Consider the following 17289-nt stretch of genomic DNA (forward strand, 5'->3'; position numbering starts at 1 on the left):
ACAGGTATGCACCTGAGTTGTAGCATCTGAAATGTGAGAAATCTTTCCCTTCAGTTTACAGTTGTGAGCCTGTCCTGTTTTCATTCCCTCTCAGGTTCCTCAGATACAATTTGTGACCTGCTGGGGGCCAAGGGCAAAGACATTTTGTACATTGGAGACCACATCTTTGGAGACATCCTAAAGTCCAAGAAACGTCAGGGCTGGAGGACCTTCCTAGTGATTCCTGAACTAGCCCAGGAGCTGCATGTGTGGACTGACAAAAGCTGTAAGAAACTAGACAGACACCAGGTTTTGCTGTCTCCTCACCGGTGCAACGCCATCGGCCTCACTGCAGCTTCTCTAGTGTAAACGATGGGAGATTTCAGCAATATTTTTCAAGACTTAATTAGGAACCGTATTTGTCATATGTTGTCTAGGAGAGCTCTCTGAGACCATGCATCTGCTTGTTTCTTTTTTTTGCTAAGATCTTCCCCGTGTGTTACGGGTTGATGCAGCCCAATTACCTAAGAGGAAAAGGACAGGGAATACTTGCTCAGCCTTTCAGACCACAGACCCAGCTGTTGCTAACAACGGCACTTCTTAGCGAGGACGCATCTAGGGGCCTTTTGCATTCGGGTGCAGTGAAGGGGATGAAATTTCCAGCTGAATTCTTCCCATGATGTTTATTAAACTGAGCCTGGACAGAAGCTGTGATCTGATGGCCTTAAGTGTTCCAAGCCATGTAATTATTTCCAAATAAGCCACCCCTTTTTTATTGACTGGATCAGTATGACCCTCCATCAAAAGCCACTTCTCAAAAGCCCTGTTAGAAAGTGGCTCTACTCATACAAATTGCCCCATTGATGACAAAGGGATTAGTTATATAAAACCTGCAGATGTGGGCCCTAAAGCACCAGGGATCAGTCCCAGAAAACAAGTCCTGAGCCTTGCCAGGCCTGCCCAGTGTGCATTCACCTCTTTATCTGAACCATCTCGATTAGACACCTGTTTTTCAGCACGTCAACCCTAGCAGCTACACACTCTGCTTTATTTTCCATTTCTGGCCACGCGGCCTCTTATGACAAGCGTCTGGCAGGTTTTCAGTTGTAGCAGTCTAACCCTCTTCTCTTTTCTGAAATTATTCAGCCCTTTTTGAAGAGCTGCAGAGTCTGGACATTTTCTTGGCAGAGCTGTACAAGTGAGTATTCCAACATTCGTATTATAATAATTCTCCTCTGCCACATAGCAGCTCACAAGTCCCATGTAAATTAAGTGATATTCTTTTTTAACACATAGGGAAATTGAGGCACGGCATAATTGTGACTTTCTCCAAGTCACATAATGAGTCTTGCGCAGCCAGGAGTTGATCTCTGGGACCTTGACTCCTAATAATCCTGCATTCTACCCACAAAGCCAACGTATCTTCCTCTACAGACCATTCTTCCTGACTAAAAAATACCCAGCCTCTAAACTCCCTCGTTTCCTGAACGTTTTCAAACAATTTTGTTATTTTTTTCTGTACCCAGGCATTTGGACAGTAGCAGCAATGAACGCCCTGACATCAGTTCCATCCAGAGACGTATTAAGGTATTGATTATAAAAACACCTTTTCGTCCTGAAGGATCCCAAAGTGCTCTAGTCTAATACATAACTGTGTACTGGGACCAATTCCCTTAGCACTAAAATGCACCCACCTTTGGGGTGGAATGCAGCACAATACAATACCGCAGCATCACACAATCACTTAGGCAGGGAAGTAAAGTGCATCACATTCAACTGAAATTAAAAAGCAGCAGCAGGTTATTACTCCAGCTGGAATTTGGCCAGAACGCTGGGGATAGCACTTGCACTGTTAGGAAGAATCCCTTGGTCAAGAACCTGGTTTTATACCTGATTTAAAGGTGCAGAAGCACAGTGCCCTTGGCTACCATTCTGGGGCATTGATCCTGTACTGACTCAAGGGACACCTACTGGTTTTCTGTCACTACCTCCTGCAGCATTCTTGGTGTTTCCTGGAAATTCCCCATCTACTGATCTAAACAGGGTTTGCCTGATGACATCACAGCCTGGTGATATGGCGGCAGCTATGATGAAATGTCATTGGCTCCAGAACAGCTTTCCCCTCTGTTAGATCTGAATAGGGATATTGTGTGTGGGGGGGGGAGGGGTCTCACTATTAGAACACAAACACAAGGGCCCCTTTATTCTGAGACCCCTGCAGAATCTGAGCTGTCTAGGAGCTCAGAATGTCCCAGTTATGTGACAGTCTTTTTCCAGTCTCCCTGGGTATGTTTACCCTACCACCCTAGTTGGTTAATGTAGGCAACCGGAGTTGCAAATGAAGCCCGGGATTTGAATTTCATTTGCATATTGCTGGGCGCCGCCATTTTTAAATGTCCGCTAGTTCGGACTCCGTGCCTGCGGCGACACGCGGCACGAATTAGGTAGTTCGGATTAGGCTTCCTATTCCGAACTACCATTACTCCTCGTGGAACTTCAAATCCAGGGCTTCATTTGCAACTCCGGTTGCCTACATTAACCACCCTAGTGCGAACTAGGGTGGTAGTGTAGACATACCCCGTTTCTTAGTTTGTCTTGCTGTCTGGCCAGAGTGTTTGATCTGTCTTTTACTTGTAGAAAGTGACTCACGACATGGACATGTGCTATGGGATGATGGGAAGCCTGTTCCGTAGTGGCTCAAGACAGACCCTCTTTGCCAGCCAGGTGATGCGTTATGCAGATCTCTATGCAGCATCTTTCATCAACCTCCTGTACTATCCGTTCAGCTACCTCTTCAGAGCTGCCCACGTACTGGTGAGTGGTAACCCATTGAGAAACTAGCAGCAGTCCCGACAGGCAAATGCCATGGTTAGTGAGAGCTGTTGGCAGAACCAAATAAACAGTATTAAGGACTTGGGGCATCACCACTGTAGTGCAGAAGAGATAGGAAACCTGCGTTCTCATATTACAGGAAGGAGGTGCGTAAGCTTCTTCTGGAGGTGTCTGAGCTCTAGGGCAGGATGACAGACACCTGCTTGTTAGGGTGACTTTGGCCACCCAAGAAGCTGTCTACTATACCAGCCAGAGACCATCATGAGGGCTGCTCAGAGAGGATAGGAGAAATTATAAAGGTTCCTAGAATGAAGGGCATGGTATCACATCTAGAATAGCATAGAGTTGGGGATGCAGGAAGATTGACAGGTGGGGAGCACTGGATCTAGTCACCAATTTTGTTATTCTCCATTCTGGATTTCCAATTGAAGAGTCTCATAAGCTGTAATGAGGCTAATTACTGGCACTCAGGATTGATGTTAAGTCACTAGTCTTCACTAGGGATGTAAAGGAGTAGTCTGCTAGTTGACTACCCAATAAATTCCCTCCCATTGCTGCCTGGAGGGGGGAAGCAGGAGTCAGTGCTGAAGGGAGCCAGCTTAACAGTCGATTCCCTCCAGCACCATCTCAGAGGTGCAGCCCGTCCCAGCCCGCCTGCACTGCTGTGTCTTATCAAAAGCGGTGAGGCAGGAGCTGCTGCTGGCTGGATAGGCAGCCTGGCTCAGTCCAGCTCGTGCTGGTCCAGGACCAAACCCTGCTGCGTCTCTGCAATTTAAAATGTAGTAGGAGCCAAGCAGCCTGCTTCCCTGGCTCCTGCTGTTTTTAATTGCAGAGCCACAGCGGGGTTTGGACCTGCACCCAGCGTGAGCCAGGACTGAGCCGGGCTGCCTATCGTCTAATCAAGTAGTCAATAAAAATTCTATTGATTACTCGATTAAATACCCACCTCTTAACATCCCTAGTCTTCACCAGTAAGAAGCTATGTGCTTCAAAGAGTAGTGAAAACTACTGCACTAGGTTCACTTCCAACCCAAAGCCCCCATGCCTTCTGCTATTAGTTCTGTGATGGCAGAAGCGCACACAGCATGGTGGGGCTGCCTGTTTAGTTACAATCCCAACGCTGTGTATCAGTACAGCATATTTAACAAACTTCAGATGCTTGTTTTTCATTAGTATCTGCATATATTGGAGAAGTTTTTAAAGCATTTGCAGGCTGATCCCAGCTTTCCTCCTGGGACAGCAAAACAGGCCACCTCTCTCTCTTGTCTTTGTGTAGATGCCACATGAATCCACAGTGGAGCACATTCATGTGGACATCAATGAAAAGGAATCGCCTCTGGCCACCCGCAACCGCACCTCAGTGGACTTCAAAGATTCCGACTACAAACGGCATCAACTGACCCGGTCCATCAGTGAGATAAAACCTCCTAATCTCTTCCCTCAGACTCCTCAAGAAATCACACATTGCCACGATGAGGATGATGATGAAGAGGAAGAGGAGGAGGAAGAGGAATAGGAAAGAAAAAATGAAGCCTCTTTGAAGATAAAACGTGTTTGTGGCAGTGATGAGCTGGAGCAGATTCTCTTGTTCGGTTCCAGGGGAGTGGGTGCGATTCTTTCAAAGACACATTTTGAAAGTTTCTAAAACCTTTTTAAAATTAACACTAACCAGGTGGAGCCCCTTTGTTTTATTTTTGCAAATCGGCTCTTTGCAGACAGTTCAGCATGCCCCTGGATTCTGTACTACAGGAGATTCTAACAATGCAGTCAGATTGGACTGCACACACGTGTTTCTAAAATGCTGGTCCTGTTACATATTCGGGATGCTGCATGTTTTTCCCTTTTTTGTCCCACTGATGTAATTCTTCTGGTTTTCATTGAATGGCGTCCTACCAACGATTTGGTATTGGTACAGTCTCTGCAGGGAAGGAAGGATGCAATAGGCCTTGTCACAGCCAAAATGGTTTGAAAAGAATCCTGCTGTGAATTGTGCCAGTGTTCTTAACACACAGCTTTTTGGCTACAGATTCTCCCTGTACTAAATACTGTGATGTATCCAGGGAAGCATTATAGCTTCCAGCATTGAATTTACCCTCTGCTAAGCACAAGTTTCCCCTTATAAGCAGTTCAGTGTTCTAAATTACTCTGGCAATATCTGATTTCTGGGATTCTGGTGCTTACCAACATTCAGTAGTTTTCGGTTTGTAGGAAAGTCTGTTGTCCTCCCCTTGGTGGATAAAGGCTTTAATGGTTCATTGTTGGCACATAATGCATGATTTCTGTTACATTTTGAAAACAAGTGAGACTTGTCCGTGCTCTCATCTATCCCCTTCCTCAAACCCTCATATATTTTGAACAAGTATTGTTAGCATAGGAGCTTAAAATCATATCTTTATGTTAGTTATTTTTTCCCCTAATTTCTGTTACTTTTTCCTCTGCTCAGCTTTAAGAAAGGAACGGACAGCATCAAAGTATCCCAAAGATACAAAAGCCAAACAGCATCTGGAGTGGAAGTTTGTGCTCAGGCCATCCAGCCTAGTCTGAACTTGGCCCATGCTAGGATCATGTAATGCAGGGCTGGTGCAATTGTGTGACCCATTCAATTCCACAATGCACCTTGCAGCTGCCCCATGGCACAGTTCTAGCCAAGAGATTTGGCTTAGTCGCCAAGCGCCTGTGCTAGGACCTGCAGGTGCTGCAGACTGTACCTTCATTTCAGAAATGAACATGGTGCAGTCTATTCCATTGTCCTGCAAACTGCTCTCCATGTCCTGTCTCTGCCCTTTGGGCTTCCATCTTGTATGGTCCTGTTCCCTGTAAGGTGTGGTACTCAGGGCAGCGTGGCTTACTCCAGACTGCCATTCGTTAGTGAAGGGAGCACAGTGAGGGCCTGTTTTTAGATCTTTTGGTTCAATCTCAAATTGCATTTGATCTGATGCCGGTGTAATATACAGTGAAAAACAATCAGCAGGAGGTGCTGGTGCAGCAGGTCTACAAGTCAATAAACCATCATGATTCTGAGACTATTGCCTATCACTTTGTGCACTACTGGAAGGTCTCCTGAAGGGTAGGGATTCCGTGAGGCATAGTGATGAGCTAGGAAACTATCAGAGAGTTTGGGTTTTCAGGAAATGTTGTCCAGCACTTTTGTTGCTAAGTTTTAAGGCAGGCAGTGTCCAGCCTCCTGAAAATGACTCACAAGAAGCGTGCACGGAAGGAAGAAGGTAACTTGATTGACCAAAGGGCCCCAAAGAAGTGGGAAATGAATTAGAGCGTAAGCCAGTGGCAAGTCCTTGCATACAAAGGGGAGGGATTCTGGGCTCATCCACCATTACACGTTTGCATACTAGGGATGTGACAGGTTAACGGGCAAGGCTTTGCTAGCTCCGGTTAACTGTGGGGGCTGGAGCAGCTCCCCGCCCACCCTGACAGGAGGCTGCTCTGGCCAACCAGACCACCCCGTTTGGGGCACATCCAGCCCCAGGTCCCACACTGGCGCCTCAGGAGCAGGGGCCTGCTCCTGGGGTGCTGGCTGCAAAGCTCACGTTAAAACCTCCCTGCAGTTGCGCCGGGAGGGGCTGCCAGCCCTGCTCCTGGGGGCTGGCATCGCTGCACCAGTGAAGGCTCCTCCCTGAAAGCAGAGCTGGTAGCTCCAGCAGGATAAGGCTTCCTTGCTCCCAAGGAGCTTCACTGCTGGCTCTGCACTAGAGTTACACTTCATACTGCAGAGCCCCACCGGGCGGGTAACCACAAGAGTTTCAGTGGTTACCTGGTGACCTTTGACATCCCTAGTGCAGGTAGCTGCTACTCCACAGGCGCACACCGACATACAGTACTGGATGTGTGCTAGTGTGAAAATAGCTGGTCAGCTACCTGGAAGTTGCCCTGGTTAGAAAGTTGCCCTGACTGGCTTTTGAAAGGACTTTAGGGACAATTGTAGCCAGCACCTACACACAGACCAGCTCTGCCTGCAAAGGGAACTGGGTCAGATGTTTCCATGGCACTGGTTCCCCTCTAGCTGCCCAGGTTTCACCTGTCCAGGTGAGTATTGGGGGAGAATGACACACATCTACCTCCTCCCCCCACCACTGCTCTGTCCCCTCCCCTCTAAGGCCCATGCCACCCAAAGGCCCTCAGTGGTAATAAAGACCTTCCCACAGCATCCCTTGCAGCCACAGGTAAACGGGGATTTTCTTTTTTGGGGGAGGGCATGGAGGAGACAGAGGAGCAATGTTCCTGCTGAGGAAAAGTTCTGCTAACTCCTGCCCTAGCTTTTCCAATTGCTCCCTCCACGATGGAGCTTTTACCTGATTTATCATAGAATACAAACCAAGTGTGTGTAAGTAAACTTTCAAGTTAACCCTTTCATGAAACAGGGCTGTAATACCGATACTCTGTGCAGTAATGGCTCAGGAAGATTAGCTGAGCTGCCAGTGGTGTTTGTGATGGTCTCAGGGAAGCGCAACAGCGCCCTCAGCAGGAACTGAAGTTTTATCATTATTTGTACGGCTGAGCCCTGCAGCACTAGCTGACGTCAATGCTGGAGCTTATCATAACATTTCCACTTCATTTAATTATACAAGTTGCTTTATGTTGTTCTACCTGAAGCCTCAGTCCCATAAACCATCTTGATGCTGCTTGGCCCAGCGAGCAAACGCCATAGCTACTGAAGTGCATTGAGGTGAGGCCATCTGGCTAGAGCAGTGTACCTAGAACTCAGGCGCCACTGGCAGATTTTGCCATACTGGTGCATTGCTACTGCGCAATAGAATCTTACCCCTTAAAGATTCTGGTCTCAGAAGATGGGTGTGAAAAACCCCCAAATGAAAGGCTTGTTCACACTAGAATTTTCTTGTTTCCTACCGTTACTGCTGGTTCACGTCCGGCCCTAGTAGCATGAAAAGCAGCATAGCCCCCACCTGTAAAGCAGATGAACAAAAGAAATAGTTTCCTCATCATGCTGCTGCAGCACCCGCCCTGTCTGAGGTGGTGCACTCCCAAGACAGTAGCCAGCTGAAAAGAAGCAGAACATGCAGCAGTTACTCTCATTTAGTGTCACTCATAGGACTAGAGCCACACACGGGAAGGCAGTAGCCTCAGTGTTTCAATGCCTGACTTGAGGGGTCCTGCCGCCTTTGTCCTGGCTGCCATAACAGCAGGTACCATGAATATGGCCTGGGGCTTCTCATGTCAAAGTAGCTGCCCAGACAGTCCCTAGTTGCACTCTTGTTGCAGCCGTTCTCCCTGCAAACTGACCACAGCCAAGCGAAGGCTCTCGGTGCCTGGCAGGGGAGGCGTTCGGCCGGCAAGAAAGGCTTCGCAGCACGCTGAAGCTGGCACCACCTAAACTAGCCAATTGAAAAGGCCAAGGTATGACCCAGTCCCCCTCCTGCAAGAGAATGGGGCCTATGGCCAGGCCTGAGGAGGCATCAAGCTCTGCCTGGGATTCACAGGCAGCTGGCTCCTGGAATTCTGGTACTTGAGCCCCTGCAACAGGCAGCAGCCCCTTACCCTGGTGGTTTGAGCACTAACTTCTCATGAGAGACACCCAGGTTCAAGCCCTGCCCCGCCCCACAAAACTGCCTTGAACACCTGTTCTCTACCTCATTGGGCCCCTAGCCCTCTGGCTGGGCACCACAGATGCCAAGTGGAACAGGAGAGGTTGAGGCAGATACCACCACTCAGCAGGCCAGAGTTCAAATCCCTACCACTCAGGCAGTGGGAGGAGTTGGACCTGGGGTGCCTACAGGCTGGGCCTATGTCCTAATCTCTGAGCTGATGCAAAGGCAGCAGAGGAGTAAAGGGAACTGGTGATGGCTTGGACAGAATCCAGGGGTCTGGTCCCCCCCCCCCCGCAGGATAGATAAGTGAGGCTCTGTCTGGAACCTAGGCCCCAGCTATTAACACCAGCGTGCCTGAGCTGGGCAGGCAGGGAACATTTTGGGGGGATAACCCCAGCCCTCCGTGTCCACATCCAAGCCCTAGCTGTTACCACCTGTCCTTCCAGGCTGCTCCAGCTCCAGCAGCCACACTGGGGAGAGGGATCTGAGAGACAAATGCCCTAAACATAGGTCATACCTCTCCTCCTACCAGCTGCCTCTGGTCACGGGAGCAGGAGCATCTGTTTGCTATTGCTTCTGCCCCCAGCTGCCTCTTCAACCATGGAGGGGGTTTTGGCTGGTGCTGGCTCCTGCTAGAATTCCACTCTAAGGCAGAGTCACTTCCATCTTCAGTTTTTCCATCTCTCTGCCGCGAGGCTGAGGACCCTGAACACTGATACTGCCTTTGAGGGACAGACGACAGCGCTCGCTGGCTGTGCAGGGTTATGAGATCCACAGCCCGGGTTCCCATACCATGTGTGTTGGAAGACAGCGTAGGGTGCAGGACAATGCATTGGGCTGGGGGGGAGAGCAGGCCTAGCCCCCTGGTCGATCCCCAGTAATACACTGAAGAGGGAGTAAATTATGGCCTTCAGGCAGCTCACAGAGTGAACCAGCAGGCTGCTGGGGAAGGGATGTTGCAAAGCAGCTGTTCCGACTTTCTTTGGCTAAGCCATGTGTCTGGTCCTCCAGGATCCAGACTGCCTAGGGCAAGGGAGTCTATCACATGGAAGATAAATAGCCCACTGCTTCAGCTCTCTGCTACCCCACACAGCACACGGGCTTCACATGCAGCCAATTCGGGGCCAATCCAAACTGCTTCGGCCTGAAAAGAACCTCCTCTCCAGGACAAGCTTAACCTGGCAGGTGCTGTGCGCAGTCTGGTGCTAGGGCCACTTCGTGAGGCCAAAAGCGGGTGCAGTGGGATTTCACACCAGCCTGTCCCCCTCTTTTTCATTGTGCTCTGAGGAAAGCCAAAGCCAAAGCCATTCCCAAATCCATCCTGCTCACCTGTTTGCTTCTCGCAGGCCAGAGCCACACCTGAGCCCATTCACTGTCCAACCAGTGCTCCCAAGAATCACACACCTAACCCAAAATAAAAGCCAGCATGGGCATTCCCCCCCACTGGGCGGAGCCTGAGTTCTGGGCTCCCTTCTAGCCAGGGGGTCTGGCACTTTGGTGGGCTCAAGCCCTGTTTTGCAAACCTTGCGGGCCACCAGCCATCCAGTAAATAGCCTTGAGACTTAAAGCAAAGTTCGCCCCGGCTACGTGCTCACACTAGTGCCCCACGTACATATAAGCACACACTGCGCACAGCGCAGAGGTGACTCCTGGCTCAGGGCGCGCCAGGCGTTTTTAGCTCATGTCACCATTCGTTCAGCACCGTTTTCAGGTTCTTTACCTGTTCACCTGACACCGATGACCACGTGAGTAGCTGGCGTCAGTGCCACAGCACAATCCATCTTGGGATTGCCTGGGTGGGAACAGCCCCTGCATTTCGAACAGCTTTTCCTTTGTAAAGCAGCTGCTGTCTCCCAGTGAACCTCACAGGCAGCCTGGCACACGCCTGGTGAGCTGTGCGGCTGCAGAAGCAGGAGGTGAGATCCACAGTCCAAGCTACAGTGCTGCTCCTGATCCAGTGGGACAAGCTGAGAAGGCAGGGTTGTTTCCAGGGCCCAAGGAACCATCTGTCCCATGAAACCAGTCCCGAGAAGGGAGACTCCTTATGCTCACGTTTCACAGACGGCCGGATGGAGCATTTCCAGCAAGCCGGGCTGGGGGTAGCAGCACCTGTAGTTACGAAGCAGGGACGCTTCCTGGGCCCTGCAGCTCAGTCACCCTAAGTTCCAGCAGCTTTTCTGGTCATCTCACCAAAGCCAAACCCGCCATCGGCACCGTGTGGCAGCTTCTAGTCTCCCATTGTTGCTGGGTTAGCAAGCGACTCAAGACCAAAACTGGGCTGAAGCTGCTTCCCCTGGAGAGCCTCGAGCAGCGGGGGCTGCAGCTGCCGGAGGAGACTGAGGTGAGTGAAGCCAGACCCAGAGCTGTCGGACAACCAGGCACTAAATCGCCACAGCACTAAAGTGAGCTAATTTTCACCTGGTCCCCTTAACAGATTACAGTTAATACCCCCACCCGGGTGCAACTTGGGCTAGTTCTGACGTAGGGGCTAGTTCAGACCAGGGCTAACAAAAACCACGGGGCTTCCACCTCCCCACACGCAGTTCTGGAGCTGGATCCGGCCTGTGCATCTTCGGCTCATCTAGACTCCTCAAGGTCCGTTGCCAGTTGCCGTGGGAATCAGACGTCTGGGCGGGGCTCTTCCTTGACCCCCCCCCCGAGATCCAGTAATTCCCAAGCTCAAAGGTGTTTTACAAAACACGAAGGGCGAACAAGGAGTCGTCTAAAGGTCACTGGCCCTTTCAAGATGAGGCCATGGCAGGATTTACTTTGTTTAAAAGCTGTTCTCAAAGTTTAGACATTTGTATTTTGTAAGCGTCAGCGCCGCAGATCTAGAGTCCCGGAAGTTTTCCCGGGGACAATGGAACAGCTTAAAATATTCCGCCTTTCAAAATGCTCTCCGCAAACGGCCCACTTCCAATCCACCGGCTGCGCATGCCTGTGGGATGGGGAGAAGCCTCTTCGCGGGGATGGAGTTATGGAAACGATTTGACCCTTATTTGCTGATGGGAAAGCGTCAGGCAGGCAGCCGAGCACCCACAAGTTACTGCCCAGGCCACACGACGTTCTGTCTGCCCCTGCACATGCCAGAAAGTTCCACGCTGGCTCCAGCGTTTCATGAACCCAGGAAACAAGAGCATCTATCTTACTCTTGCTCCGCAAGCCCCCGCTTGCTTTATGCAGTTGGTACTCCAGCAGCCAGACACCCAAACCCTGCCTTATCCTAGTGACCTTTCCCTCGTGACCTAGCTCCTGGGACGTGCATCCGCCTGTCAGGCTGCCCCGGCGCCTCTTGTTCTGGCCTTGTTCGGAGATTAAGCTGCAACAGTGAAGCCTGCCTGAAACGCATTTGCGGGAATTCCCTGACCCCTGCTGCTTTTGGAGGTGGCCTGGTCACTGCTCGAGTCCAGAGGCAGGGGGACGGATACGGCCAGACGAGGACAGGAACAGTGCTGTGATCTGACGGCTGGTGTATGCTGCAGGAACACAAACGGGCCAGTGAGCAATGCCCGAGATGCCCTGAATAAGATCTCCTCCATCTCCCTGACGCCATTTCTCCTGGTACATACGAATGCTACAGCGGGCACCAGTCAAAACTCAACATCCACACTGCAAACATCTCCTGCGCTAAGGGAAACCGTCTCGACTCTCAGCTGCCCCTGGGTTGGAACTACGGCTCCTGGCCAAGAACCCCTCTGCCCCGTCTGTGGCCTCTCAAGTGCCCAACTGTGGCATCTTAGCTCCACCAGACTAGCAAGCAGCATGGCCTCTGCATTGAAACGGGGCCTCCCACAGCACAGGGGAGGCTCCAGAGCGCACCCCTTCCCTGGCCAAGCAAGCACAAGTCACTGGGCGCTTGCTGCCATCTCCATTCTCACCTTCCAAACGGCATCCCCAGAGGCAACCACGGGGCAGAGTGCGGCAGGGCGGCCATTCGACTCCCAGCCACTGTCCATGCCAGACACCCGACGGCCACAGCATTAGCACGAAGCCGGAGGAGCAAACCCCCCTGAGCACAACAGGGAGACACGTCCTGAGCATTCTGGTTCACGTAAAACAACCAGGGTGGATTGTTCCCGCGCCAGAGCAAACACCCGTTGGGCTCACTTCATGGCAGGCTTTCCAGCGCCGGGAATCCATAACTCAGTGGGTGGCTGCTCCCCGGTCAGCTCCACAGCTCGCCTCGGCTTCTCTGAACGCCCTGCAGCTCCTGCGCACCGCGGTGTCCGCTACGCCACAGCGCCCTCGTGGGTAACGGCATAGAAAAGGGCCCAAACCGCCTCACGCCTTCCCAGCACGGCCGCAGGGATTTCCCCGTGCTGTGCACCGTGGGCGGGGGCGGAGGTCTCCCTCCCCCACGGACACTCGGAAAGCAGAGCTGTGAAAATGACTGGCCGCAGCAGCCGGAGGGGAACCAGAGAGGCTGAGGGCTCATTTCCAAGCGCAAGGAGGCCACTGGGCAGCAGCCGCACTACGAGATGCTGACCTGTGTCGGGAGCCCCGGCCCAGACCACAAGCGTATACACACTGCAACGTCCACTGGGATGGAGGGACACGAGGAGCCGAAATACCGTCTTCAGGCCGGGCCCCCCAAGCTCTGCACACGGTGCTCCACTGAGATGGATGGAAGCCTCAGAGCTGCTGCCTTCTGGGACACGCTGCCCCTCTGTTCGCAGACACCATCTTCGCAACTCCCATTGGCTGCAGGTCCCTCTCCCGGCCAATGGGAGCTGCAGGGCAGTGCTTGCAGGCAAGGGGAGTGTGTGGAGATCCCCTGCATCGCCTCCCGCAGGGGACGCAGCAATATGCTGGCTGCTTTCAGGAGTGGCGTAGGGCCAGGGGAAACTCCCTGCTGGTGTCCCCTCTAATTTTTCCACCTATGTGCAGAATGAATTTTATGTATTTTGTTGCTGAGGTAATGGGCGGATGTGCACCAGCAGCAGCGACCAAACCCCTAGAGAAAATGGAGATTTTAAAAATATCACCAGCATGGGAGGTGGGGCATTTAGAACTTGCTCCCCCACAAGCTAACAGTTACGCACGAGAGAGAAATAAAAGTTACAGAAAGCACAGCCCAGCCACAACCCTCAAACAAGTAGCAGCAACTCCACAAGTATGTGCTGGTCTTGGGGGAGAGGGAGAGAGAGTGTGAGTGTGAGCGAGTGTGAGTGCGCACGAGGGACAGGGATACACACTGTGTATCAGTGACAGTCACATTGCTCCTTTAAATATACTGCGCAAGTTCAGGCATGAGAGCAGCTCCCAGGAAGCTCCTTCCCTCCCGAGCCCTGGTGTGCCCCCTGTGGATACGTGGCACAAGGATGTGGGGGGGGAGGGGGAACACCCTGATGTCAGTTCTCGCTTCCTCTTCCTCCCCTGCCCAGCAAGTGGGAGGCTCCCGGGGGCGGCTCTTAGGTAGAGTCCAGAACAGCAGGGCAGTGGGGGGGAGGGGCAGATAACATGCCAGCTCTTAATCAGAGGCTCTGGATCCCGATCTGGATGGCGAGGGGTTTAAGCCGCGGTGCCGAGGGGGAAAGTGTCTCCGGGGCACATTTGACACCCCGCAGAGAAGAACAACCTGTATGCTCAAGAGCCTGCGTCGGACAGACGGCAGCTCAGTGCACCGACAAAGAGCAAAGGCAACGCGAGGGCAGGATCACGCTCTCCTGGTCAGCCGTCCATTGGGGGGTGAGGGCAACGACCCGGGCACATTAAACCGATGCCACTGACAGAGGATAATCCATATGGGGCAGCTTGAGGATTTCTGTCCTGGCCAGGTTCATTTGGACATTACACGGAAAAGGTCCAGGAGGGCAGAGAGGCAGCTGTAACTAGGGGTGCGGAGCGCAGGGAGATGTGAGAGGTGAGAACTAACCACATTGAACATGCCAACTCGCTATGCTACATCTGGCCAAGCAAACATGGAGGCTGGGAGAGGCACTGGGGTGGGTCCATCTTCCGCAGGAGCCCGTCTGATGAATCAATGTGGCAGCTACCAAGGGAGAAGTCAAGGGCCACCGTCTTCAGCAACCAGAGTCCAGGTAAACGCCGCTTCGAGAGTCAGGCGCGTGGAAAGGGAGGCGAAGGATGGGCAGAGAGCACAGCCACACGCACCACCTATCTGCTCTGGAGCGCTGGCTACACAGCTGAAGCCTAGATGGAAATTTACCATCACACCTCGATTTGAAACCCAAGTAGGGGTAACGTGAATGAAGTCGATGAGGCGTAACAGGCACGTAACATGGCAACTGACGAAGCTACACACACATCTGGCCGAGCAGCTGCAGAACCCGACCCAAGTCCCTGGGTAGCTTACAGAGCCTGCAATGAACCCAGCCTGTGGGACACATTACACATCACCTACAGGCAATGGCAAACACGTCTGTCCTGCTGAGATACAAGGGGGTTAAGAAGGAATTTGATCAGTGGAAGGTAAAAAGGACGCGCCCGCTAGAAGGGGCCATGGGAATGTTCCACCAGGAGCTAGTCAGCCAACGTTCAGAGCCATCAACTCCTCCAGCCAGGAATGGACAAGTGGGAGACTGTCCTGTCTCTCTCCTCTTTGGCTGTGGGCCCAATCCAGTCCCCCCACGAGCCAGTGGCAAGCCTGACATCCATGGGCATGAGATCAGGCCCTCTGACACTCGTGGCAACCTAAGAGGGCAGCAACAAGCTGGGCATGCTCTGATCATGACTTATGATTAACAAGGACCAGGATCCTAATCGGCTGCCGTCTCCAGAGTTCCAGGTGCTCAGCCCCATACGAGAGGGGAGGAGGAAGTTTTCAATCTGCCCTTGAAATAAAAAGATGAAACAGGGAGCAGGGGAAATGCATAAACTGGGCCGTTCAACAGAAAAATCATCATTTATCTAAAAAGAACTGAAATAAACAAAATGCTTTTAAACAAAATCACAAAATATACACATAAATCAGGTACAAAATAAATAGGAGAGATTGGAAATCTACAACACAATTGGAATAATTATCACATTCATTCATATGACAACTGGTTTATGAAACGTATACACTTCGTTTGTTGTTTTTCATTTGTGCTTATTCAGGTTTATGTACACAATTTGTAGTCATACTGTAGTCAGAATACTACATCTTGGATAAAAACCGGAGAAATGTACAATATGATACAATTAGCAAAGACCACGTAGGATGGACAATAAGACAGTGAAAAGGCCCAAGGATAGCAGCATTATCTAACGACAATTGTGTGGTTTTAGAGAGCTGTGAACATACATTTTAAAGGGGAAAAAGGGAAAGTGTTAGGAACAGAAGTTGACGGGAATGTGCAGACTTCACGACGTAGCCAGACAATGTGCACAGAGAAGGGGACTGGCTTGGTTTTAGGGATCAGGAACAGTAGCAGCTGTTGCAGAGCTGACTGTGACAGAGGAGCAAGTTCGCCAGTGGTTTGGCTACCAGATGAAATGGATTTGGCAGAGACACATCGCCTTGGATCTCAAGCAGTGTTAAGAACAAACAAAAGCTTTGCAGCTCACTCCTGAGAGCCCCGCCTACTAGCACAAACCCTGCTAGTCTAGACTATCAGCCCAGGCAAGCAGGTGATTCCCATGAGCTCCAAAACGGGGAGCAGATGTACTGGTAGTGCCAGAGGAGCAGGTCCTGAGATCTTTCCATCATCCAAACGCCATGTGCAACAAAGCAAAGTGCCAGCAGGTCTTGAGTGCTGTCCCCTCCCTCTTTGATAGCTACAGTTGTGGGAGAGAATCAGACCAGTACAGTCAGTTACTGCCTACTGCCTTCTAAGAATATCTTATCGCCTCTCTATACATCCATGGGACGCCCACCTCTTGAAGACTGTGTACGGATGTGGTCGCCTCCTCTCAAAAGAGAGATATCAGCATTGGGAAAGGTTCAGAAAAGGGCAACACAAATGATGAGGGGTTTGGAACGGCTGCCATACGAAGAGAGATTAAAAAAACTAGGATTTTTTTAGGTTAGAAAAGAGAAGACTAAGGGAGGATACAATAAGAGGTCTATACAATCATGACTGGTGTAGAGAAAATGAATAAGGAAAAGTTATTTACTTGTTCCCATAACATAAGAACTAGAGGACATCAAATGAAATTAACAGGTAGCAGTTTTAAAACAAAGGGCAGTTTTTCTTCACACAGCCAACCTGCGGAACTCCTTGCCAGAGGATGCTGTGAAGACCAGGACTTCAACAGGGTTCAAAAGAGCTAGATAAGATTCATGGAGGGTAGGTCCATCAATGGCCATTAGTTGTGATGGGTAGGAATGGTGTCCCTAGCCTCAGTTTGTCAGGGACTGGGAATGGGCAACAGGGGAGGGATCACTGGATGATTCCCTGTTCTGTTCATGTCTTCTGGGGCATCTGGCATTGGCCACTGTGGGCAGACAGGACACTGGGCTAGACGGACCTTTGGTCTGACCCAGTGTGGCCGTTCTGATGCTCTCCTTTCCCCAAACTCAACCAAAGCAGTGTGAGAATGCTGCTTCCATGTACCAAGAGGCCATTACTCAGAACAGAATGCTTTACCTAAGTGAAAATCCACCAGTGGAAACCTCTCAGCCCACCCATGGGGCATGGGACCTAACAAGTAAGAACTGTGTTGCAGAGTCCCTACCTGCCATGTGTCTGTGGCCTTTGTGAACACGTGCTCACAAAGCTAATTGAGACACTTGAGATCTGCAGCACAGAAGAAATCGTATTTTTGCTCCAGTGCTACTAACCAACCCGACTCCACTTGCTATGTCCAAACACTGCCTCACCACGGCGGGAGACCAGCGCCTCCTAGTGACCCCTTGAGCATCACAGCTGTTTGCAATCTCAGACGTCATTCACTTAGACTCCTACGGCTAGGACTTTCCATTCCTAGGGTCTATAAAATGTCAGCCATCTCTCTGCAACAGACAGGCTCT

At 51.2% G+C, this 17289-nt stretch overlaps 2 protein-coding genes across 4 annotated transcripts in view; one reads left to right on the forward strand and one right to left on the reverse strand.

Annotated features, from left to right (window-relative positions):
- The window catches only part of NT5C2 (5'-nucleotidase, cytosolic II), an 89006-nt gene extending 83174 nt beyond the window's left edge, over window positions 1-5832 (forward strand). For all 3 annotated transcript variants that reach the window (XM_075935560.1, XM_075935562.1, XM_075935561.1), the window contains 5 exons: window positions 95-265; window positions 1126-1177; window positions 1506-1566; window positions 2617-2793; window positions 4088-5832. In XM_075935560.1, the coding sequence (XP_075791675.1) occupies window positions 95-265; window positions 1126-1177; window positions 1506-1566; window positions 2617-2793; window positions 4088-4327 (701 nt within the window). In that variant the 3' untranslated portion in view covers window positions 4328-5832. The remainder of the gene's footprint in view (window positions 1-94; window positions 266-1125; window positions 1178-1505; window positions 1567-2616; window positions 2794-4087) is intronic.
- CNNM2 (cyclin and CBS domain divalent metal cation transport mediator 2) overlaps window positions 76-17289 on the reverse strand; it is a 227859-nt gene continuing 210645 nt past the window's right edge. The window contains exons 8-9 of the mRNA XM_075935558.1: window positions 7675-7730; window positions 76-2858 (exon numbers count right to left, since the gene is read on the reverse strand). Of these exons, the coding sequence (XP_075791673.1) occupies window positions 7677-7730 (54 nt within the window). The 3' untranslated portion in view covers window positions 76-2858; window positions 7675-7676. The remainder of the gene's footprint in view (window positions 2859-7674; window positions 7731-17289) is intronic.

Source organism: Pelodiscus sinensis, chromosome 8 (assembly GCF_049634645.1).
Source record: "Pelodiscus sinensis isolate JC-2024 chromosome 8, ASM4963464v1, whole genome shotgun sequence".
Classification (NCBI taxonomy): Eukaryota; Metazoa; Chordata; order Testudines; family Trionychidae; genus Pelodiscus; species Pelodiscus sinensis.